The sequence below is a fragment of the Chrysoperla carnea genome, chromosome 4 (assembly GCF_905475395.1).
Source record: "Chrysoperla carnea chromosome 4, inChrCarn1.1, whole genome shotgun sequence".
NCBI lineage: Eukaryota > Metazoa > Arthropoda > Insecta > Neuroptera > Chrysopidae > Chrysoperla > Chrysoperla carnea.
In genome coordinates this window covers 48,792,789-48,820,158 of record NC_058340.1, presented here as the reverse complement: position 1 = coordinate 48,820,158, position 27,370 = coordinate 48,792,789, and the positions used below count along the sequence as shown (strand labels likewise).

At 29.4% G+C, this 27,370-nt stretch overlaps 2 protein-coding genes across 4 annotated transcripts; one reads left to right on the top strand and one right to left on the bottom strand.

Annotated features, from left to right (window-relative positions):
• Nucleotides 1-1,393: 1,393 nt before the first annotated feature.
• LOC123298346 (speckle-type POZ protein-like) lies at nucleotides 1,394-2,895 on the top strand. 2 transcript variants are annotated; one of them, XM_044880329.1, is made up of 2 exons: nucleotides 1,394-2,189; nucleotides 2,253-2,895. In XM_044880329.1, the coding sequence occupies exons 1-2, from the start codon at nucleotides 1,535-1,537 to the stop codon at nucleotides 2,555-2,557; spliced, it is 960 nt and encodes a 319-aa protein (XP_044736264.1). In that variant the 5' UTR covers nucleotides 1,394-1,534; the 3' UTR covers nucleotides 2,558-2,895. The 2 variants fall into 2 exon arrangements, with proteins under 2 accessions (XP_044736264.1, XP_044736262.1); XM_044880327.1 differs by having other exon boundaries at nucleotides 1,394-2,895.
• Nucleotides 2,896-4,075: 1,180 nt separating this feature from the next.
• Nucleotides 4,076-26,230, bottom strand: LOC123297478 (nuclear cap-binding protein subunit 1). 2 transcript variants are annotated; one of them, XM_044879150.1, is made up of 6 exons: nucleotides 26,108-26,230; nucleotides 24,596-26,038; nucleotides 6,881-7,119; nucleotides 6,299-6,617; nucleotides 6,027-6,265; nucleotides 4,076-5,713 (listed from the first exon to the last, which is right to left on the bottom strand). In XM_044879150.1, exons 1-6 carry the CDS (start codon nucleotides 26,145-26,147, stop codon nucleotides 5,600-5,602), a joined length of 2,394 nt encoding a protein of 797 aa, XP_044735085.1. In that variant the 5' UTR covers nucleotides 26,148-26,230; the 3' UTR covers nucleotides 4,076-5,599. The 2 variants fall into 2 exon arrangements, with proteins under 2 accessions (XP_044735085.1, XP_044735084.1); XM_044879149.1 differs by having other exon boundaries at nucleotides 4,077-5,713; nucleotides 6,027-6,617.
• Between the last annotated feature and the right edge of the window lie 1,140 nt (nucleotides 26,231-27,370).

Sequence of the window (27,370 nt, the reverse complement as noted above, 5' to 3'; positions counted from 1 at the left end):
TATTTAATCTTCACGAATTATTTTTTGGAACTGATAAACTCACAATTGATCATATTTATCAGCCATTATGGGTATAATATGGGTTAAGAATGAGGTTAGAGACTTACTTTTAGTATGTACCTATATCTCCAGATAGCGATTTTCGATATAAACTTTTTTGTCGCTCATTTTTATAATTTGACGCTGGACATAACAATTTGACGCTAGAGTTCAATCTTAAGCAATTTACGGATTTTTTATAAAGAGTTTATCTTAAAATGTTTTAGGATTTCCCTACTAAAATTGTCCAGGTAAAAATTGCTCTTCTGTTACTTTCTTAAATTCCCTACACTGAGTCACGTCAAAAAGTTATTATATCGATTTTTAAATATTGGCGATTCATTTTTATTTAGAACGGCTGTGGTCTTAGATCATATATTTTAAATATTTTCAAAGGCTGTGGTTAATATCTTCGATCAAAATCTAAAATACAACAACTTTAGGTTGCATTCTTGTGACTAATCAATTATATGAATTTGATCTTAAGTTAAAGGTTGAAGGCAAAGAACAAAGGGTACTAATGTATTTGTTTAGTCTATATAGCACTATTAAAATAGAATATTAATACTGAACACAAATGATAAAAATATAATCAATTTTTTAATGGAAATTAAATAGTGAAAGTATATAGTACAGAGTGGGGCATAAAAACCAAGTGTTTTTTGATTGTAAAGTATTGTTGCAATATATTTTTTAACTCAAATTAGTCCTTTTTCAAATATCAATGGTTATCATCGTGAGTGCCAGAAACTATTAACCTAACGTTAGATTATTTCAAGCAGGAACAGAGACATTTTGATTGATGAATTTCCAGCAGAACTCTCGCTGTACCGAAGCCACCATCATACTTGAATAGTCATTATTCTAACGTCCACAAAGACGTCTCAAAAAGAAAGGCACTTGAAATTTTATTAATCCACTGCCGAAACATTTTGTGAATGCCTCTTTTAAATAATTTCTAAAGACGCCACTGAACTATCAGCAACCGTTTCCGTATTTTAAAAAAACCCCTTCTGTTCTTTATGGCCAGTGTTAGCACCATGAAGGTTATAAAGAAGGAGAACGATCGTTATGTACTAAAGCATTAGCGCACCTGTCCCTGAAAATTTGTATAATTTATAGTTCATTTTTTACCACCAGCCGCGCTGTCGTCGGTAAGTAGTATATTAGTGCACAACAGCCCGCATTTAATGAGACAACTTAGCGATCCCAGCGCCTCACTTATTTTGGGGACAATATTTTCTATTGCGATCGTTCTCCTTCTTTATATCCTTCATGGTTAGCACCATAGACTTGTTGTGATTGTGGTTACCAAAGATTTAGTTAAAGTTAAGAATGATTAAGAATTATCAAATTAATATACGAGATCACTAAAGATTTCATTATAGATTCAAAAGTAGCCAATGAAAACATTTTCAATTATTTAAAAAGTATCATAATAAATTTAAGGTCTTAATAATTCAGCAGGCTAGTGAATTGTGTGATACGCAAAAAAATGGATCAAAAAGGTATAACTAACATAGAATTTGATAAACGTATCTACCTGTGGACTATAAACAACTTTAGTATTGGTTTTAAAACAATATTAAAAATAGGGCTACCGTTAACATCTCCCACTTTTACTGTGGGGAAAAATAACTCAGTTTGGTGCCTGAAACTACACAGAAAATTTAATATTTTTGATAGCCAAAACTATCTTACATTATACTTAAAACTTGTATCAAGCGATGAAGAAAAACCAGCACTAGCGAGCTATAAATTTTCAATAATAAATGAGAAAAGCGAAAAAGTACATGAATTTGAAGGTGTGGAACGATTTGCCCAAGGAAAGAAAATTTCTTACAACATTACTAGGGAGGATCGAGTTTTACCTAAAACGTTTCAGTTACTTTCTGAAGATAAACTTACAATATTTTGTGAAATAATTGTCTTACATGATTATATAACAGACCATTCAAGTTCAATACAAGTGCCAGAATCTCGACTACTAGACGATTTTAGTATGCTATTCGAATCAAAAAAATTTTGTGATTTTACTTTAACAGTTGATGGTGGCAAGGAATTTCAAGTACATAAAAATATTTTAGCAGCTCGGAGTCCTGTATTTGCGGCAATGTTTGAACATGAAATGGAGGAATGCAAACAAAATCGTGTAAATATAGCTGATATTGATCATGAAATATTACATGAACTTTTAAAATTTATATATACAGGAAAAGCGGAAAACTTAGAGACAATGGCTGGTAAAATTTTAGCGGCAGCTGATAAATATGACCTAAAAAGGTTAAAGAAATTATGTGAAAAAGAGTTATGTACAAGTTTAACAATAGAGAATGCTGCGGAAACATTAATATTAGCTGATATCCATAACGCTGATCAATTAAAAGCTGAAGCTATTTATTTTATTAACAACAACAACTCTGCGGTAAAGAGTACTACAGGATGGAAAGAAATGATACAAACATATCCGCATATAGTTCTTACCTATACCGACCACTTGGACTACAGCCAAATGTGAAGAATAAATAAACAGCTACCAGAAATTTATATTTTTATTTTAAATTGTAATTTGGTTGTTTTCGAAAGTAATGTTTAAAAAACTGTGTAAACAAATGAATAATAAAAATTTTTTGTTAGTTTATTGTCAACATCAAATGAAATTACGATTTGGTGACATCGATATAATGCATCTACATTATATCTATGAAATCATATCTTGGGACTTTTTCCGAAATATACATCAGTGTATCCGACATTAGTGCACGAATCCGACTCCATATTTTACTGGTTTGCAGCCATATTGTGCTGGTGAGGACAGTGTGACAGTTTTTGCTGGGCGTGTATGCACGTATGAAAGTAATGAAGTTTAAAAATTAAATGTGTACAAATAAATTAATTATATTTATACCATGTATATGAAATATACATAATATATTAAATTTAGTCCCAAGTTTGTAACGCTTAAAAATAATGATGCTAGGAAAAAAATTTTGTCATAGGTGTTCATAAAATCACCTAATTAGTCCATTTCCGGTTGTCCGTCCGTCCGTCCGTCTGTGGACACGATAACTCAAAAACGAAAAAAGATATCAAGCTGAAATTTTTACAGCGTACTCAGGACGTAAAAAGTCAGGTCAAGTTCGTAAGTGAGCATCATAGGTCAATTGGGTCTTGGGTCCGTAGGATCCATCTTTTAAACCGTTAGAGATAGAACAAAAGTTTAATTGTAAAAAATGTTCCTTATAAAAAAATAAAAAACTTTTGTTTGAAACATTTTTTTGTAAACATCACTGTTTACCCGCGAGGGCGTTAATTAGGTGCAAATTTTATAGTATGTATTAATATAGGAATATCAGTTGTGTGTGTGTGTATTGAAAAGTGAATATCTTTTGTTATTCACGTGACGTCAAAAAAACAAACGATTGCGCATCAACACTGTCTATACATGGTATTTCAACAATTAACTCAGTCAATTGTTTGTTTTCACTTGTTTATAATTAAGTTTCATGTTTCCATTCGTTGTATGTCATTTATTTTAGTGGGGTTATCATTGTTGGGTCATAACCGGCTAGTAGCCGAGATTGTTAAGGCTTGCTATGACTACTGGCTTGGAGGTTACGAGTTCGAATTCAGCGGCAGTATGAACATTGTCGTCACTTTAATAAGAACAAAGTAACTAACTCCACCCCCACCATAAAATTAATTGTATATTCGGATGTAGTTTAAATAAATAAAGATTTAAAAAAATGATGTTGGTGGCCTCTGTTATAGACGTACTGATAAACGGAGGTTAAACCCCATTATTAAATAAATTTATAATATTATAGTTAAATATTTCAGGTTTCCTTTCGTTGTATGTCATTAATTTTTGTCGGTTACCATTGTTGGGTCTATATTTTGAGGCTAAATTAAAAAATATCAAAAATTCTTCAGTTTTAATGTTATATATTTAAAACTAAAAATTACAGACACTAAAATGTTTCTTCCTCAAACTAGGTAAAGTATAAACACTCATCAATTATTTAGTAGTACATTTTGAAGTAAAATTTAATTTTTTGCACAAACATTATTTATATTCCATAAATAAGGCGATATTTACGAATAGCCGGATTTACAGGAAATAGTAGTATTTGTTACTAAAGACAGTTATACATTTAAGATATCCTCTCTTATTACTGTGAACAGGCTTGATAATTATTTATGGGTAACGTCGGATTATAAAACTGAAGAAAATTTTTAACTATATTCAAAATTTTTCGAAATCATTGATATAAATGCATAATTTGTAAATGAAAAAATTAATTAGTATCAGTAATTCCGGCCGGTATTATAAATTCTCCAAGATTTATTAAAAACCAAATTGTCTTATTGATAAGCTTAATATCATTTTATTGTTCCATTAAAGGAATAATAAAAATAAAATGTTCGAATTTACATTTATGCTTTTGTAAAAATTATAAATGTACAATTTTTAACGATTTTAAAGTCAAAGAAATGAGAAAATGTAAGTCTTCCTTCCATTCGAAATATGTTGTAAAATGCGTCTTCCCAGACATTGCAAAAATAATTTTAAATGTACAAATTGACCAAGGTTGAGTTTTTATCAGCAGATAGTCGGCGTAATAAGTAAATGAAAAATTATTGTCTTCCATTCAATTACAGTTGCAAACATCGACGTATACGGCTTGGAAGACCAATAGCTAAGGATCGGTACTATCGGCAAAATATGTTCTTAACCTTGACCAAATGATGATTTAAAAATTTTCACCAGCTCCCCTACTATCAATTTCATTTCTTGATTACCATGATAATACCATATACTAAGAGCTAGATGTGCCTAATTTTCGCCATGCCCGAAATTCTTTTATTAATAATGGTCGCCAAATGAGCAAACTATACCACCCTGTAATATTTTCAAGAATTTCGATGTCAAAATTTCTCGTATCCTCAAATATCTCTGGTTAATTTGTTTTTATAATGGTCAAGACATCCAGTTACTAAAATGTATAAAGAAAATAGCGAAAAAATTATTTTTTGTGCAAATTTCAACTGTATTTCTGGTTAAAATTTTTCTTCAAATAAATTCTAACATATTTCTAAAAACAGTTTAGCTATGAAGACCACTGAATAAAATACTGAGACCACTGTTATTTTAAAAAAGAAAGAAGTTCTTGAAATGGCGGATGTCTTTAAAAAAAAAAAGAGGAATGTAGTAATTCTCAAAGCCACGATTTGCAGACCGGCATATAATGCTTGCGTTATCAGTATAAACAAATTCAAGAAATCAAAACAGAATGAATATTTAAAAATCAAAATTCAGCATACTTAAAATTAAATTAATTAATTTTAAAATGTAAAAAGTTTATCAGATGCATTTTAAATATTTCAGATAATCCATTTTACATTTTAAAACTTTTCTAATGCCCCCGTTATTTTGAACATGATTGGGAATACACATATTTACAGAGTATTTCTGTGATACATAATTAAGAAAAACAAAAAAAAAACCCAATTTTGATAGTTGAACGTAGATTATACGATAAACGATGGTAGTACTTATTCATGATCTCAATGAAACGAACTGTTGAAATACTTCAAGAATATGTGGATCTAAGTCTTGCGTAAATAGAAGAGTTTCCAATGTTGAACTATATTTTTGAACTTGTTCGTGATGCTGAAAAAGATAAAATTTTCAATAATTTAGTAAATATTTGCAACAATAAAAATTAAATTTAGCTTCCCTCGTACAAATTAACAGGAGAGCTAATCAGAGTAAATCTTTCCTAATGCTATTAAATTTTTTATTCCTAATGCTATTAAATTTTTTATTCCTAATGCTATTAAATTTTTTATTCTTATAGCGATTAGGAATTCAAGCATGAGCTTAATATTATTAATAGTTATGTTAATATTTTTCAGTCACTTTTACCCATAGTTGTAAGAAAAGCAACAGAAATCTATTTTTCCATAATAAAATCGTTACTTACCGTCAAAAATACTTGTTGAAGTCTTCCAATGGTCCATTTATACCAATGCGTATTGTAATCTCTACCGTCTGTATCAGATCTTACCAAATGTTCAGATAAAATCATAATAAATCGTTGAAAAATAATTAAAAACAAATTTTTTTGATCAGCTTGTGCAGCTTCTAAACGTTCCTCCATTCGTTCTACTACTTCCTCTGTTGGTTTTTCTTTATCATCGTTGGTTGGCTTTGATTTTTTAGCTGCCGCATTTCCACCACCACCTCCACCGCCACCATCTTCATCGTCTGAACTGCTTGAGCTTGAATCAGCACGTGCTAATTTTTCCCGAGCTTCAGCCAATTCACCACTCAATTTGATGACATGTTTATTCATTTTACGTATTGTTAAATGTAATATTTCCCAAAGATACATTTTTGTAAATTCAATTGTCATCTCTTTTGAAAATATCCAATTAGCTACAGCTGAACATTCAACAATTTGTGTTTTTAACATTTTATCAACAAGTACAATCATCATTTGTTGGTGACTGTGCCATAATTCGAACATATTTCTTAGAATACATATTTGCGCTTCTTCAGATTCGGCTAATATCTGTAAATAATAAATACAGTAAATACTAAAGAAAACTTTCATTAATCAATACAAATTGCTGCTAAAAATATAGCCCTTCAGTAATCAGGTAAAAATAGGTACAGTCGAATAAAAAAATGAATGATCAATCCAAAAGCTTAAAGTAAAAATTGCCCAACAACTCTTAATATTATTTTATGGGATCGCCATAAAATTAAAATCAATAAAAACTTTCTAATCTGATTATAAAATACTGTTTAGTAAACGATAACAAAATAGCTCACCTTAAACACGTAATGAAATTTGGATATCGCTGCAAAACTATGTGAAAAACTTTTCGATCCCAAATTTAATAAAGTTTGAACAAACACATCTATTTTTAATGGATTAAACCTATTGTCAGGATCATCTTCTGGTCTTGGATTTGGTAATTCTTTAAGAACAGCCAAAGCTTCTTCAGGCGTACATTTTTGACGAATTGAAACTACAAGTTGGTGAGCAGCGGTTGTACCAGGAAGTGATGCTGAAAAATAACAAAATTGAATCATTACTTTATGATGTCTAAAGACAGAATTTATATCGACTAACAGTATTTCTATTAACTTTTAAATTTTATTTTTAGGTACTGTGAGTATTGTTGGTCTTTAAGAAACTAATAAATGTTTTTCTGTGAATTTTCTTTTCTTTTAAAGACTTACTTAAAGGAATACAAGGTGTTTATTTTCAACTAGTGGTCTTGAGAAAGATTCTCGATTGTAATATAAATATTCTGTATCCTTTTTACGTCCTTTTCATATTCTTCGACTACTGAGAGTTCCAAAGCTTGTTGTTCATTTTCATAAAAAATTTCCCTTTATGCAGAAATTATATGAATTAGACTGTCGTACATTTGAATAAATGTACAATTGTTAATATCAACAGACTGAAATTTTTAAACCTCCGAACCAAAAAAGGAGTGTTATAAGTTTGACCGCTATGTGTGTATGTGTCTACTTGTCGGTCAGGCTACCTGGGGCATCGTAGCGAATCAAGGGATTGAACCGATTTTGATTATTTTTGTTTCGTTTGAAAGGTAATTTAATGGAGAGTGTTCTTAGCTATGCTTCAAATGCGAGTTTAGGGTTACGTACTTTTGTAACCTCGTCTGTAGTAGGCACACGTTTACTTTTCCATGTGGATAATCCGCCTCTGACCAGGTTGACATTCGGTATAAAGGTCAATTCGAACACACTGTATATCGTAAGGTATTTGTTGTGAATGTATTATAATGCTTACAATTAGATAGTTAACAATATTATAATTATTTAAGACAAAGATGATAAAAATCAACAAATACAACACTTTTTTTTTATTACATAATTTAAACATTGTGAGTTCACATTGCGTGAAATATGTATCACAGTACCTCTATACCTACCAACATACATAAGTAACCAGTAAGTGGCTAAGGATGTAAAAAAAACCAATTGTGAAATGCGGGAATTCGTGATGATGATGAAAGCTTAACCCCCCAGCTGTTTGTTTGTTGTTTTTTTCACATCTAATGATAGAGACAAGATAATCTCTGATGATAGAGACCTTCAACTAACGACATAACTTTTATTTTTTTTCTTTAAGTATTATTTCATGCAATTGCTCTGGTGCGCTTCACATTGTAAGTGAGTTTAGTTATCTTCAACATTACTATGATTGTAATGTTTCAATTGTTGCCTGTGTGATACGATACTAAAACATGTTTTATAGTGATGTGACGTATGTTCAATGTTGTCATAAGGTAAGTTGAGTGTCATCCGGTATACAATTATTATATTTATAAAATCGGTAATTATTGAATTATCTAAATTGATTGTTAATTACATGTTATTATAAACTAATCAATTAAAACAATAATCCAAGCTTATTTTAAACTATAAATATTATAAATAATTAAAAAAAAAAATAGAAACTCGACTGCCTTAAATAAAAATCTGAAAAGAAAGAAACAAGTTCAGAAGTTTACATAGCGACTTTAACATTCGGGGCCCATTATTGGGCAGATTTGAAACGGTTTAAATTTTAATGGACCTCGATTGTTCAAGTCGTTATGTAAACTTCTAAACCTGTTTCTTTCTTTTCAGATTTTTATGTAACGCAGTCAGGTTTTAATTTTTTTAATGATCTATTTAATTTTATTTTGTTTACTGGTCTAGCACCAAAAAAACCCTATTATTATACTATATTAAAACTTATAAACCAATTTATTATTGCTAATAAATTTAAACATATAACTTTTATATTTTTGAAATCCCTTTTTAATTTTCATTATTTTGGTACCCTACTCAATGAGTTTTGTTAATTTTTTTTTTTTAATTAACATATTACTATTTCGCTCTAAAAATTCGCCATTTTGTTTTATTTTTTCAACACCTATCTAAGAACACTTGGGTTTTTGAGACAAATATAATGATACCTTAAATTTTCGTAAGATATGAGGTAATAAAGAAATTTACAAATACACATACATACATTAGATAAATACAAGATACGCGCGAAAAACATAACCGCTACTGGACAGTCGGATAAAAAGTGATAATTTGAGTTAATAAAATTTAATTGTTGTAATTTTTGTAAAGCTTTCCTGAATTCATTGTTTGTTTACAATTTATTATTTAGAAGCTACTTACTTATACAGGGTTATTATAAAAACTTGTTCAACTAAATTTAAACACTCTGTATTTTATGTCAACAGCAGGTGTAAAATGTAATTCTTTATCAAATACCATAAATTCTCCTATACTTGACTGTTTAAAATCACCTATGATTTCAATCGATTAGTAGACTCAAAGTTAAATTTGGTTTGAAAAACGGATAAACTTTTTGAGAATTTTTACGTTCAAAATGCTATTACATTTTCAGAAAATACAAAATATTTCAAAAACCGCGTATTTTAAGTGAGGTAAACCTTAATAAAACTCACCTATTTTTACCGTAGAAGCTTAAAATAAAATAATATACAGAGTGTTCCACTTAACTTTGATACTTTTCGTGTTTTTTGACACCCTATACATTACGAAAATAATTTTAAAATCTACAGCTAATAAGCCTTTATCTATCCCAGAAATAAAAGATTCCAGGAAATAAAAGATAATTCCTCACGATATTCATTAAATCATTGTTATAACCAATCAGTTTTTGGTCTGACTACAAAAGGTCAAATTCATCAAGGCTTGATCGTATTTCTAAGTAAAATTTTATGGGGACTTATATGTACATTTGGTACATGGGCGTAATCACAATGTTTAAAATTTCTGAATCATATTTGACTCCTATAAGCCAAGAGAAAGGTTTTATTGCCTATATTTTCTTTCTTTTTTGATTATCAAACAAATGATGATAATAATTAATTAAAAATTCGAATGTCATTTGAGTTTAATAATTATTAATTAATATTATTTAAATGAATATATTTAAATTAAAGTTGAAAATATTAAAATTTTTTCATTTCCATTGTATAGTAAATAATAAAAATAATCTTTGTATGACTATAAATAATATTTATATATATTTTATTATTTTTTATTAAAATTTTTATATAAATATTAACACATAATCCCACATTGTTAATAACTAATTATGAATTTTAGTGATTTTAATAATAATTTTGAAGAATTATACATTTAATAAAGCGTGTTAAGACTATTGTATTTGTAAACAATAGTCGACATCGATTTTATTTCAAATCTTTATGAATATGAATACTCAATGAAATTATTACTTAATTCTTAAGTGCATAAGATGTTCATTTTTGTTTCTTATCTTTTTTTTATACCCTGTATACATGAAATATATCAACGTATATTAAATTTAGTTCCAAGTTTGTAATGGTTAAAAATATTGATACTTTTACAAAAATTTTGGTATATATGTTCATAAAACCGCCCGTGATTACAATAACCCAAAAACGAAAAAATATATCAAGCTGACATTTTTCTAGCGTGCTCAGGACGTAAAAAGTAAGTTTTACTTGACAATAGGGTATTGTACTATTTTTGAAAAAGTACCTCAAAATGTTGATTTTGCTAATAAAAAGTCACCAAAAATTTATTTCGGAAAAATACACACGCTTTCTTGCCAAAAACTTAAATTAAATTTTAAACCTCTTTTAAACTGCCAAAAACGCGGGCATCCAATTTAATGACGTAATATCGGTATCATTATACGAAATAACATAAATAAGTTTGACAGATATATTCATAGACATCTGATTATAATAAATATAAATACTTATTATCTATAGATATATTATACCCAGCTGTCTACACTGAACTAACTGATGGTCTATGGCTCATACCGATATGACATCACAGCAGGGCTTGCCCGCGTTTTAGGTCACGTGATATACAGTTTAAAAATTACGATTTTAAACTATAAAAGATAGGAAGTTGAAAATTTGCAGGTAGCTTTAACTAGCGGCCTTGTGAAATATTCTCGAAAAACGGAAAAAAATTCTAGAAAATACTTTTGAAAACCAAATAAAGGGTCACCGAACGGCCGCCATAATTGTGTTGGTTTTTTCAATTCTTCTAATATACTAAAAATAATGCAAGCACTGACATTCTATACTTTCTATACAAGATATTTCAACAATTAAATTAGTCAATTATTTGTTTTCACTTGTTTTATATAAGATTTTGATATATAAAAACTTCAAAAATCTTATCCACAAAAATAAAGTATTAATTTGGAAAACTTTTAATTTTCCAATTTTTTAATGGAACAAAATTAAGGACTTTTTACACATAATTCGAGGATAATGATTGGACAATTAACGAAAAAACCGTTTTTTATGTATACAAAGCGTTAATTAACGCAACCCTAGCCCTTAGAGATTGGGCGTTAGACGGGTCTTAAACTAGATGCCAAAACCTTCCTATTCTTTTAGTTTTTTTTTTTTCGCCTTTGAATAAATTCATAAAATTGCTTATTTTCAATTACTTTGAACGGCCTAAAAAGTGATATGAAATCTGATAAATTTTATTAAGTTGTAAGAATAAATCCGCCAAACGATATTTTGATAATGATACTAAAACATGTTTTAAATAAAAATTCATTAATTATGTGTATAATTAATGAATAAACAAATGTTTAATTTAATTTTACACAATATAAAAAGGGTTTTAATTTGTAGTATCTTCAAAGTGAACACTATTTGTTATTATTGTGACATTAATTAACATCATCTTTAGCAATTTCCTTCCACAAAATAAAATTTTAATAATATTTTACAACATAATAATAATTTTAAATATTAATTAACTTTTAATATTTTTTTCCACATTTATAATTTTCAAATTTCTATTTTACCATTATTTTAATTTCAATCGTTTTTAAAAGCATTATTTATTCAAGGGTACTCCTCTGCCTGTCTATTCAATTACTAATTATAAGGTGTAATTGTTTTTGATGATAACATAACTTTCTATGGTTTTATTTTTTAATCATTCATTAATTATTATTTAATCTGTCGTTAAGATAAATTCAAAATTCAAACTTAGTTGAATCGATCATTTATACTTTCTTTAAAATTACCGCAGTACGTTCACCTGCTGTATTATTATTATATTCGAAGGGGAAATTATGTGATAGGTTCGGGCAGAATTTAGTGGATCTGTTTGATCTTTTCAAAAATTTTTGACCAAAATCGAATAATTTTGACCTAAAATCACTCCCTTAATAGTAGAGTGAAATTATGCCTTGTGTATGGATTAAAAGTTCGAGCATCGAAACTTTGGGGTTTTTCTTTTCACATCAAAATAAGTATTTTTTGAAATTTTTTACTTTCCCGGAGTGGTGCAACATGTTTAAAAAACAAAATGGCGTCAAAAATAGAATTTTTTTCAGAAATTTTATCATTTTTATTTTATATTCGCAAAAGGGGACATCGGTGGATATCCAAATTTGGTAGGTTTGTAGTCAATCTTAACAACTACTCCTCATATTTTGGGGGGGGGGGGTTTCATCCCTTCCCCTCCCAGTTATATATATATGTATACATACATATGGTAAAACAGTTCATTTGACTGTAACTAGAAAAATATTTGATTAATTTTAATGAAACTAATATCAATAGTAGGTTTCATTACTTACAACTTTCGGTTAAAATTTTAGCGAAATCCGTTACATAGTTCGGCCAAAATTTCCAATTTAGTAAATTGTTTAAAATGGCTGCCATTTTATGCCATTTTGTCCTACGAAGTTAAATATAGCCCTTTTTACAACATCCACCCCTCCCCGTCCCGCTTCCCGAAACATTTCAAATTTCAGCTCTTTGCAAAAATTTGAAGCATTAAACGCAAATTCTTACTAACTATTTTGAGCTTGTGGTATATAAATTTAATGTGCTACACAATACGAGAATAATTATAAAATATTTTGTAAATTGATTTTCGCAGGAGTTCCGTAATCATGTCACGTCATTAAAAATGAATCCCACGTGTTGAAACTACGGGAAATCCCTACTTATATACGTATTAGTTATATGGTATATAAACTGTATATAAAAACTAAAGCGGAAATCAAACGAACTAAATAAATACATTGAAACATTTTTTAGTTAATATTTTTCCTATCAAGGTACCTTGAATAGTAATTTAATTTGTATTTTTTTTTACTTTTTATATAAAAAAAAAAGATGAAAATGAAAGTGAAGCAATTATTAAATATAAATTAAGTAGATATTACTTAAAATAAGTAATATATATTAAAAAGTGTTGCACCTTGAATCAGAATTTATATTTATGTTCTTAAAGGTCTTTTTTTTTTAAATATATAATGCAAATAGCATCTCTTTATAGAGCCATAATTACTAGAGATATAAATCGATAAAAACTATATTTTTATTATGTGATTCATGGTATAAGACCACAATATATCAAGAATCACACAATTGCATCTTGGATTAAGTGATTGGGTCATTGAAAACTACGAATTTCTCTTATAGACATAGACTTTTTTGAGCGTCCAGCAACCGCTTCAATAATTATTTCATTGACCCTGTGGAATGGTAATCCATAAAAAAAAAAGATAAAAAATGTGTCAAATTAATTATCCGTGTTTATTGATTTCTGATACACGAAATTGTTTTAAACGAATCTTTTATCTCCTCAGCATTTTGCGTCATTTTTAAAACTGGATATAAAATATACCCACTAATCAGTAGCACAAATATTTGCTGAAATTCGATTCTAGAGTTTTAAAAAGACCGAACAGATTTTAAAAAATTCGTAGCGCAAGAGCTGCGTTAGCTAAGGCAATACCCTCTTAAGAGATATAAAAAATAAAACATTTATGAGAATTCTTGATAAATTAAAAAAGGGTACAATCGCAGTTCTTGAAATTCAATTGTAACTTTAACCATTCTCATCTGGAAAACTTGTTTTCTTTATAAACATTTTTTTCCACCAACGAATGTTTAAGAGAAGCCTTTAAAAAATTATAAAGTTTCACGCCAATCAAATAATGATTTCACGCCATTGAAAAATGTGTATAGAACCGTCTTAAGAAACTTAGATCATCAAAAAGATGATCCAAGGTACATTGTCTCTACGGTACAACACTTTACCTTACTTATTATTTAAAATAAGTAATGTATACTTTTAAATTTACACTCAATTAACACACTAACTTATATTTATTTATTTAATTTATTATTTACTTTATTTTATTACAGATAATTTTATTAATCATCATCATAACCCTTAATATAATAAAATTTGGAGAAGCATCGAACCATGGCTCAAAGCATCACAACCATCAATTTGACGCCGTGCGATTATGTCCCGATAATAAACCGCCAATTAACTGGACATCCGGTTTACGTGAATCAATATATCGTGCATTAATTCGTACAAACGATAACGATTATTATTTGCAAAATCATTTACATAATTTACCAATAATCCATTTAAAAATCAATCAAGAACAATTATTTGGTGATATAATACAATTAGCAAAAGGACAAATATATCAAACATCAGATAAAAATTATAAAATCGTTCAAGATATTTGTGACGAAACAGATGGAATAATTGATACGTACGATGAAATAATTGGATTATGGACAGTGGAACGTATACGACATCATAAACATACCGGTTACGAATTTGAATTTCATTATAAAATTATATTACGTAATCCATATGAATATCAAATAGTTAAATATAATGGCGAGTTTGATTATTCATTACCGGGCCATTTATATATTATACGTTTATGTAAAATTCATGAAAACGTACATTGGAGTCCATCATATCAAACTACAAAAACAATTAAATGGAATTCAAAACCGGTAACAACAAAACCTGTTACGACAGAACCTACACCAAATAATAAACATCCAACGTATTCGGTTTGGGTACATCGTAACATACCGACAATAAATGATAATCAATGGATACCCTCAACAAATGACAAGGATAACGGACATAAAGATATACATTCACAATGGATTCATCGCGATGCAAAAAAATTAAATTCACTATGGATTCATAAAAATGTTAATCGACATAACAAAACGCCAAGTTGGTATCAAAATATTAATTTAGAAAATACACATGTAACTGTCGATCAAAATGGTGTTAAACATATTATACGTTATCCAGAATTTTCACCGGAAATTAAAGATGAAGATATATTTGGTGAATTACCTCCATCTCCACCCCCAACAACATCAACACAAAAATTGACGACGTTAAGTGTAGACGACTTTTTAAATTTTGGTAGTAGTACTGATAAAAAAGAAATTAAACCTCCAGCACCGAATTTTGAACAACAATTCGATGAACTTTTTAATGTTGCAACGACAACCCGTAAAAATGTTCCGACAACAAGCAATAACCCAAATATCAGTGATTTTTTGTCATTAGACGATTTTATTATGAAGAGAAAAACTACAACACGTAGTTTTAGAAAAATGCCATCTTCACCAACATTACCGTCATTTATTTTACCAGATACCGGTACAACGCAGAAGCGATCAAATCAAAATGTCACCACATCAACGACAACATCGACATCGGATTCATTTTTAGATAATTTATCGGATACCTTTATAAGTGAAGAAAATGTTAGTAATGATTTATTTCCACCAATTAGCGATATTACTAACAGAAATCAATCAACTACAACTGAAACAACATTTAATTCAGACGGTGCAACATCTTCAGAGAAATCAAAAACATCAACTGAACGATTTGATTTATTAGAAACTAAAAATTTCATTGAAAAATCAACATCTACTTCGACGATATCAACCAATAAGGATATGACAAATTATGATCAATCCACAACTAAAAATCCTAATAAATTGGATTCCATGATAACATCCCCAACTTATACGAATTTCACTACTCAATCAAGTGAATTTGTGCCGACAACTAAAAGTACTTCATTTTCCACGCAAACAGATAAATTATTAACAACACCGACATTAGAATTATTACCGCCAAATAGATTCGATAAAACGACTACATTAAATCCGTTAACCTCGAAAAATCCAATCACTAGTACACAAACAAGTGATTCCAATGAAATTTCAACACAAGCGAAAACTACAACAACTGCAGAAGTAATTATTTCAAAATTAGATGACAGTAATCAAATATCTTCATCGGAAAAATTTAATATTACAAGTACTATGACAAGTTCAACTGGTGATTTAGAATCAACAAGAATTAGCGTACCATCTTCTACATCATCTTCGGAAACTAATAGATTTTCATCACAAGAAACAACAAAAATTAGTCAACCATCCGAGAAAACAACCAATAAGTATGGTGAAAAATTAACAAGTACATTACCCTCTTATATAACGAAAAAACCTACAACTCAATATGACTTAAAACCTTCTACCCAAAGAATTCCAACAACTACATACGAACAAGATATATTAAAAATAACAACACAAAATCCTCCAAAAACTTCTCCAACAACATGGCGTGATCGAACAAGAAAGACAACTCAAGCAACTGCCAGCATTGATGAAATAACTAGAACAACTTATCAACCAATGAGAACTACAACATGGACACGATATCGAAATAGGAATAGAACGGAAAGCCAAACAATGAGATCTCCAGGTGGTACTGATCTCTTTGATATGGATGAAACTACAACTAAAAGATATCGATATAGAAATAGAACAGAAAATCAGACAATCAGAGGTAGTACTGATACGATTGAAGGTACCACTACAAGATATCCATTTAGAAATAGAACAGAAACTCAGACAATGAGATCACCAGATGATAATGATATGTTTGATATGGATAGAACTACAACTTCAAGATATCGAAATAGAAATAGGACAGAAACTCAGACGATGAAATCACCAGATGGTACTGATATGTTTGATATGGATAGAACTACAACTTCAAGATATCGATATAGAAATAGGACAGAAACTCAGACGATGAAATCACCAGATGGTACTGATATGTTTGATATGGATAGAACTACAACTTCAAGATATCGATATAGAAATAGGACAGAAACTCAGACGATGAAATCACCAGGTGGTACTGATATGTTTGATATGGATAGAACCACCACTTCAAGATATCGATATAGAAATAGGACAGAAATTCAGACAATGAGATCACCAAACGATACTGATATGTTTGATATGGATAGAACTACCACTTCAAGATATCGATATAGAAATAGGACAGAAACTCAGACGATGAGATCACCAGGTGGTACTGATATATTTGACTTTGAAAGAACTACCACTCCAAGATATCGATATAGAAATAGAACAGAAACTCAGACAATGAGATTACCTGCCGGTACTGATATGTTTGACATGGATGAATCCACCACCACCACAAGATATCGGTATAGAAATAGAACTGAAAGTCAAACAATGAGATCACCAGGTAGCACTGATGCAATTGGTATGGATGAAACTAGCACCATAAATCAATTCCCTACTACAATATATCGATTTAAAAACAAAACAGAAGGTAGTACTCCTGTAAATGATATAGAAACAACTACCCAAAATCTATTTTCTACGACAAGATATCGATTTAGAAACAGAACAGAAAATCCAACTACGAGATCATCGGGTGATAGAGATAAAACAACCACAGAAAATCCGACAACAACTGCTAGATATGGATTTAGAAATAGAACAAAAGATCAAACATTTAGAACGACAAATATTATAACTACGATTAAAATGGATGAAAGTACTACTCAATATCCATCATCTACTGATAGTACTACAAAGTATCGATTTAGAAATAGGACAGAAGATCAAACACTTAGACCCCCAGAAAGTACTGTTAATGCAGATGAAAGTACTACTCAAAATCAATTATCAACGACAAGATATCGAAATAGGAATGAAACAGAAAATCAAACAATGAGATCACCAGGTACTACAGTGGCTCTAGATGAAACAACCTCACAAAATCAATTACCTACTACCAGATATCAATTTAGAAATAGAACAGAATATCAAATGACAAAACCGAGATTTCCACCAACAGTAGAAACTACATCAAATGATATGAGTACTATAGATCAAACGAAATACACGACTCAAAGTAGAAGAACCGATTACGATACCACAAGAAAACCAAGTACAAAACCAACAAAAAAATATGGAGATCGTGGAAGACCAACTTCCAAATATCCACAACGAAATCCTATTACATCGAATAAACCATATACACCTTCTCGTAAACCTACAAAACCAACGCAATTCAACGACGATGATGATTTTTTAAATGGTAACGGATTATTTACTAAAGGTCCAACGAAAATTACTAGTGAAGCAACTCTATTTCCTGATTACCCAAAAATACTAACGTCAACAACACAACGTACTCAACAAGTTACACCACCATCTGAAGATGATTTCCTTACACCTTCGTCAATTATTAGTAGCTCAAATCAAAATTTATTTACACCAAAAGGTACGATACCTGCTTATATAAATGATAAACGTTATCGAAAAACAACAACCCCACGAAGACCATATAATCGAAAATACACAACAAAAGCAAGAAAACCGAACAAACCGTATGGCACATCAGCACCATCAACGTTTCTTCAACCACCAATTCCAACAACAGAATTAACGACAACTGCAAATACTAAGGATAAAGATTTTGCAACAAAATTTCCAATTAAAAATACACTTCAGCCCACTTCTGATACAATAACAAGTACTATACCACAATGGACGGATAGACGTAAGTTTACAATATAATTAATTATGTACAAGTGAAATTTACAAAATTTAAAAACCCCCGACAAATTTTTTGGGTACGGAACCCTAAACTCGAACTTGAAACATATCTAAGACCACTCTCTATTAAAGTACTTTTTCCATAAAGCCTTATCCAAACTGAACCGATTTGGAAGATCATCATCAATTTTCCAGGTTTTTTGGCTATGGAATCCTAAACTCGCACTTGAAACATAGCTAAGAACGCTTTCCATTAAATTACCTATCAAACGAAACCAAAAAAATCAAAATCGATTCATCCGTTTAGGCGTTACGATACCACAGACAGGCACATATAGCGGTCAAACTTATAACATCTCTTTTTTACTTCGGGGGTTTAAAATAGTTGAAAACAAAAACAATACATTAAGATATGGAAGAATTGTACACAGCTACTATCTGGTAGCTCAATGGGTTACAATTCTGGTCTGAAATGTAAGTGGTGGTTGCGGGTTCGATCCCCACTTTACTGCACTTTTCTTTCTTAATTCTACTATGGCTAATTACAAGCTTATAAAATAAATAAGTACTGCATATTTAATTATATCAAACACAGGAACAACGGAACCAGAAGAAGAACCAATAGACAATATCACTAAGAAAACTACAACTAACGAAGGTGTTCTTACAAAACCAGCGGTGACAACCGAAACAGTACATGATATTTCATCTGCAGCTAGTTTAAATAATAAAAATAATTGTGCAAAATGTATTTACAATGGTACATTCGAAAATGGCACATCTACATTTATCGCTAGCAGTCAAACAGTGAATTTACAGCATACAAACATGACGAAAATGAAAATGATACCACGATTTTCAGTATCAACACCAAAAATAAAATTAACAACCACAACTACACCGTCACCAATGCTGATAATTCCACCGAATTGTACATTTTATTATTATAATAATCATGCAACAGTATTACCAAAAGTAGAACAAACATTAGATGAATATAATACAATCACCGAAAATATTACATCGACAACATCGACAACAACGCGACAACCATTTGTACCTCGACAGCCTAGATATAGGAAGTTTGCTGTAACCAGGCATCGTAATAAAATTTCAAATCAATATTTACAAGATTTAGATACATTAAGTAATACACATTTTTATTTAGATAAGAATAGGAAAAATTTGGTTACAACACCACGTAGCAATCAGATATTACATACCGAAAAATATTTAGAATTTCGTACTAGTCAAAGTATCAGTACTTCCGTTAGTGTTAATGTAGGTAAGCGGTAAAAGTGGTAAATGGCTACAAAATAGTAAGTCAAGTTTATTAACCTTCGGTAAGGCGCAACACTAACAAGTACGTGCGCAATGTTCCTGATAGGACACCATTCAAGGAACACAAATTCATTTATACAAGAGCCAAGTGATGAAGACTAAAAAATTATAAGACTTTCAGAAAAAATCACTTAATTTTTATATTATTTTTAAATAATAAAAATACAAAAAAGTTGCACAAATATTTGCGCCGAAATATCTTTTTTGGCGGTTTTTTTGGGAAAACAACTATTGATTTTCGCGGATAACATTAAACGGGAAAGTTGAAGATAATTCGATAATACGTATTTTGAACCATGACTCGAGCCTGTATCTTTATCCGTTCTCTAGTTATAAGCAATTGAAGTTTTGAAATTGACCAATTTTTTTCTCGGAAACGGCAGAGGAGGGGTAATAATAGTACAAAAAGGTAGTAATTTTTATGTACTATTTATATTTTTTTCAAATTTGTATTAATAGTAGAAACGGGTCTATACCTGTTTGTTTTTGAAAATTGATGGACCGCCACTGACAGTTGAAGGGGTTAGCAACCAAAATGAGTTCCCTCAGTTCGAAGGTTGACTAAATATCGAAAAATCAATGTTTTTTATTTACTTGTCTGGCAGTAATTGCAGAATTAACATTTGGGGAATTTTTTTACCATAATTTTATTTAAAAACTTTAAACTACTTCCAAGCAAGTTAATAAAAAAATGTATGCGTCAGTCCAAAACTAACAGCGTCAAAAGTGAAACTTTTTATGTAATTCAAAAACTGTCAATGAGTGTACAAAAAAATACATTGCAGCAAAGAAAAATTGACTGGAAATTATAATAAAAATGATTTATAATAAAAATCAAGAAAAATCTACAGACTATCCCGAATTAATTACTACGGAAGTTTCACTCGTACGTACTATTATTTACATATACATAAAACTATATACATATACGTACAAGTGAAACTTCCGTAGTAATTAATTCGGGATAGTCTGTAGATTTTTCTTGATTTTTATTATAAATCATTTTTATTATAATTTACAGTCAATTTTTCTTTGCTGCAATGTATTTTTTTGTACACTCATTGACAGTTTTTGAATTACATAAAAAGTTTCACTTTTGACGCTGTTAGTTTTGGACTGACGCATACATTTTTTGTATCTTCATTGACAATAACTGAGAATAAAACCAATATTAAAAAATTTTTAATATGAAATAATTTAATAGACATATACATATATATATATATATATATATATATATATATATATATATATATATATATATATATATATATATATATATATATATATATATATATATATATATATATATATATATATATATTACATATACATAAACATTCTACATTAAGAAAAGAACTATATAAGTAATTAATATGACTTATGTTAATGAATCACAGATTCAAATATCTTTATCTGCACTGTCATTTTTATTTGGCAAAATAGAAATAATTGGCTTATAACATTTAATAAATAAAGATCGACATATAAGATTTAAATGTAATTGGCTTATAACATTTAATAAATAAAGATCGACATATAAGATTTAAATGTAAGTAGGTTTGAACTATCCTTGTTTAATAAAAGATTTAAATGTAAGTAGGTTTGAACTATCCTTGTTTAATAAATAAATGTTATATGTACAGTTATCAAGTCCCACGGCCTCTCTCACTCTGCTGGAGTAAATGGTAATAAGAAAGAGACAAGGAGTTTAACATTTTGTTAGCTTGTTAGCTTGTTAGCTGTACGAGTTAACTCTCATGACAAAACGCTAGTGTCCCATAAAAAGTTTCACTTCAAAAAATTTGATTTTTAGATATTTTGTAGATATTTAGTCAACCTTCGACCTGAGGGGGTTCATTTTAGTCGCTAACCTAATTAATTGTCAGCGGTGGTGCATTAATCCGTTTCTATTATAAATACAAATTCAAAAAAAATATCATAAATAGTACATAAAAAGCACTACCTTATCATACTATTATTATCCCCCATAGCCCCGCCGTTTCCGAGAAAAAAATGTATCAATTTCTAAACTTCAATTGCTTATAACTAGAAAAAGGATAAAGATACAGGTTCGAGTCTTGGTTCAAAATACGAATTTAAATTATCTTCAACTTGTCTTGATTTACGAAGACGAAAAATAAAGAAGAATAAACAAATTTTTATGAGAAGTGCGCCACGTTGATTACGGCATCGCCATCAAAGCCGGCATTGCATAAATGTGCTATGACTTTTTCTTGGTTTTGAATAATTCGAAAATTTTTGAAAATAGACGTGATTAAAAAATCAAACTAGACTAGTGTTGTTAAAAATCGCAAGTTAAAAAAAAAAATGAAAATAGCATTTTAAACGTATACACAATCGACCAAAATTAATTTCGATAATCCCTTTTTATATATTGATACATTCAGTTTTCTCTGCGTTAATATTTAACGTTAACACACACACTTTTTTATCACTAATATATTTTTTATTGCATATATTGTAATATTTTTTAAAAATAAATCATAAAACTTTTACCATTGGTTTAAATATATGACCCTCTTCTGAAAAGTAATGCATAATATTAAGGACGTTCATTACTATAGTTAAAGTAGGAAAAAATCTGATAACCACCCTAACAAAAATTTTTTCGTAGCATTAATATTTTTAAGTGTTACAAACTTGGGATTAACTTGATATATATTTGTGTATGTATGGTATACAAAATTTTTTTTCAAAGAGATACGGCCATTCAAAATAAGTCGATTTTTTTCAATAAATAATTTATTTAACAATTTTTTGACATCGAACTGGGTTAGATCGATTTAAAATAAATAGTTACACAACTTTTGTACGAAACTTTTTTTCATACAAAGCCTATTTTTTTTTTTTTTCAAACCAAATCAACCGGTTTTCACCAACTTTGGCCGATATTTTCTAAAAGATTCTCTAATGTCAGTTTATAAAAAACAAAAAATAGTGCATTGAATTCTGCGGAAAATTTCCGATTATTTACATGACCTGGTTTCTTGTATATTGGTTACGGAAAATTAACATGGAGTTCAAAATAGACAGGCTAGACTAATAGAAGGCTTATAATATTTCGATATGCAAATTTAAACAATTTTTTTTCTAATTTCATATACATAATTAAAATTATTCAAGATCGATGTTTGCATGTTTTAATATATTATAATTTACATACAAATTAAATCATTCAAGTTAACAAATGAATGTAAGTTCGAGGTTTTAACACTTTTTTAAATTTTCCCATTAATTAATAGTGATTTCATCATTACAAAGTACAGTTACTTTCAACAATTCCGGATTTGTAAATAATTAGAAAAATTAATTTTCCGAATATGATAATTGATTCCACAAAATATATAAATATTAAAATTTAATATATTTTAATATATTATTATAAATATGTATTTCGACTACAATGTAGTCATTATCAGTATATATTAGCTAACAAATAATATATCTCTAAGGAGAATGAGATGACTAACTAATACAAATTCATACTGATGACTACATTGTAGTTGAAATACGTCTTTATAATAAAAAAAATTGATCTAAGCATTGAGATTGATTTTTCTTTTCTAATAAGCAATGTAAAAGTTTACATTTTTAAGTATCATATGAAAATATTGTACCATCATTACAGTTTGAAGTACCTACAAGAAGTAATTTTGATATTAAGAATTGTAAAATTTTAAAAATTAGGAGATAATTTATAAAATTATTAATATTTTCAAACCTTAAAACTATAAATTAAATATTTAAAAAAAAAAGGTATAATACAATAATAAAATAAAGGAATATTTCCATGAGTTTCCCAAAATCATTGAAGTCAGGTTTTGTTTGAAATTATTATGGAAAATAAATTAAAACTCAAGGACAAATAACTTCTTAGTACGTATCAATTTGTTGTTTGTTTTTTATATATTAGTGTAGTATGTGTGGAACAAAATAACTCAGTATTAAAAACAAATTAACCCTTTCGGATTTTCAACTCGATAATTACAGATACAATTTGAGCCACGAACGAATTTTCTGCAAGTCATACAAGCCGTGAAAATAATTGCAGAAAAACGCGAGATATTTTTTCGAGATAAAACCATATTTCTCGTTTTAAGTTTCCATCGGAACTGACTTAAGCTCGTCGCATTTCTTTCGTGTTCTTTTCAAATAAGAGTTATTAAAATTGTCTATGATTGTAGTAATTTATAGTTTAGAGAGTATGTATTCTTGCAATTTCCTTCGGATAAAAAGCCCAATTTCAACAAATTCGTGTAAAAAATATACCGGTTTGAGGTAAGAAAGAACTGGTCACATCATATATACATATACCAACATTTGTATCAACCATTTGTTAATAATTTCAAAATATACAAAAAAAATAAAATAAAATAAAATAAATATTGATTGTACTTACCAGCTCCCTCTTGTGAATATTTATAATTTGGTTCAGCTTTAGCAGGAACAAATGCAGCAAACGATTCAGGTACCATTTCACGTACACGTTGATGATATGATAATCTTTGACATTTACATAATGTTTCCCGAACAAATTTTGGTTTTGGATGTTCAATATCCAATGATAAACATTCATCCCAATCAGCCCATGACCAACGAAATTGAAAGTTACTCAAATGATATGAGAACCAATTCGTAAAACGATCAAAACATGTTGTATTCATAGTATCAATACGTAAGAATAATATTTCTGTAGCTTGTGCTAACACTTGTGGCATGGTTGACGGTTGTAATTTACATAGCTCAATTAATATCGAACCATAACATATTTCTAAATATCTTGGATTCGGCATATGGAATAATTCACCAAAAATCACTTCCACAATACAATAATCTAATGGGATTTTTAATTTATATGGGAAATTTAATAAATGAGCAGCACAATCTTTTCGTTCCAAATGATACATTTCAACAATCGAATGTAAATGTTCTTCTATCAAAAATCGTTCAATCGAATGTGCTCCAGGCATTACTGGTCCTTCTGGACAATCAGTATAATCGAACATACGAAATACAACACTAGGCATCGGATATTCATAACTGTCATGATGCGGTGGTGGCAAAATATTTGGTAAATTGTGTTGTAACGCCTCACAAAGTATTGAATCAAATGCTAAATATGGTCGTGGGATATGTTTTTCAGCCCAATTATCTTGGCGTAATTTACGAATTTGTGCCCAAAGACAATCTAAATATTCTTCCTGTGGATGTGGAGTATCCACAGCCCAAACTCTTAAAGCATTATGATGTTTTTTATGCCGTTTATTTAAAAAAATTTCTATCGAAACCAATAAATGATCTAATGCACTTTCTTTTTTCTCATATAATTCTCGACCTACCCACGGTAACGTAGATAATATTGCGAAAACATACCAATCTTTTCTAACTTGAGGTACTCCATCCTCATTTGCAACATCAATCATATTATCCAATAATTGTAAAAGAGATGTTGCTGATAATACATGACAGTTCACTAAATCAGCTAAAAACCTTAATGCATAACGAGCAATATCCCATTTACAAGCTTTTAAAGCATCTTTAAATGTCCGTACCATGTACTCAACAAATTCACCACCGAAATTAAAATTCTTTGCATTTAATAAGCCAACAAGTGTCGTGTAAATTGTACATTTCTCTGGCATTTTAATTGCACAATCTGTTAATATACGTAATATTTTCACACGAAATGTACCTAAATCAGCCTCTAATACGCTTGCCAATCCTTCTAAATTTGATTCTAATGACGATGTACTCTTTTCACCAACTCGTAGAATAAGAGATTCCAGACGATCCTCAATTTCTTGATTTTCAGAAACGCGGCGTCTTTTCTTATATGCTCGATCTATATAAATTACATAAAGTTTTATTTATTAATTTCCAATATAAATTTAATTAACTGTTATTATATTACCATATCCATCTTCTTCCTCATGAGGTCTTCTACGACTCATAATTATATTTTTTTATTTAATTTGTAAAATAATTAATTCTCATATATTCTAAATGTCAAATATTAAAAAATACAAGAATACGATAAACGACATTTATAGATGTCACTACCTACTTAGTATACATTCACGTTCTGCTGACTGTAAAACATAAAGGTAAGGTGTCATACTGTCATTGCTACGATAACACAGGTCAGCGACTAAAAAAAATTCCTTGGGTTTTTTTACATTTCTTATAGATTTTGACCTCCCAAAAACAGGAAAACTATTCAAACATTCTATCACATAGGTTTTCATAGATATTAGTAATAACATAAACTAGTCTTTAAGTAGTATTTTATAGTAATATTATATAAAATTAATCTTAAAGTAGTATTATTGCACAATAAAAATAAATTAGCTTCGCTTCCAATGAATTATTCTATGCATATGGAAGAAAATTAACTATAACAATTTGGCCATTACCCTGGAAAGAATCAAATATCAGGACCATCAGAGGATGGTTTGTGGGGACTTCAAAATACTTACGATGCTTTTGGGTATCAGCAAGCAGGCTATACTAAATATCCATGCTTCTTATGCTTATGGGATAGTAGAGCTAGAAAACAGCACTGGACTAAAAGTGATTGACCACCCCGAGAAACTTTAAAACCTGGGGATAAAAATATTATCAGTACTACTTTGGTGCCGCCAGAAAAAGTTTTGTTGCCACCTCTCCATATCAAATTGGAGTTGATGAAACAATTTGTAAAATCCCTGCAAAAGGATGGAGACTGTTATCTATGTACAAAAAATATCTATGTACAAAATTCCCGAAGCTGTCATAAGCATTCATTTTCCTATTTTGTTCGTTTACAAATTTGAAATCAATTTAAAGCATAGAATTGAAATTTCAACGCACTATCTTATTTCGTTTATAAGTTAATATGGTGACAGACGAAAATAGTATCATGCAACATCTCACTTCTGCCATTAGATAATTTTATTTCTGCCATCAACAATTTTTAAGCGATGTATTAAGTCTTTTCTTTGGCATTTATGCAGCGATAATGCCGTACGAAAGGTTCGACTGAGCTGAGAATAAATATGTAGGACAGGTAGGTTTGAACGCAACCACTATATTTATGTCTCTTCTTATGTGATATTAAAAACTTTTAATACCATTAAAAGCAATATAAATTAGTAATCAAATTTATGTATGTTTTATGTATCAATCAATACTTCTC

Coding starts and splice junctions, on each gene's coding strand:
- LOC123298346 (XM_044880327.1), top strand. CDS start 1,535: ATGGATCAAAAAGGTATAACTAACATAGAATTTGATAAACGTATCTAC.
- LOC123297478 (XM_044879149.1), bottom strand. CDS start 26,147: ATGAGTCGTAGAAGACCTCATGAGGAAGAAGATGGATATG. Junction 7,120..24,595: donor ATATTCACAAGAGGGAGCTG/GTAAGTACAATC, acceptor GTTATTTTTCAG/CATCACTTCCTGGTACAACC. Junction 5,714..6,026: donor TTCAACAAGTATTTTTGACG/GTAAGTAACGAT, acceptor TATCTTTTTCAG/CATCACGAACAAGTTCAAAA.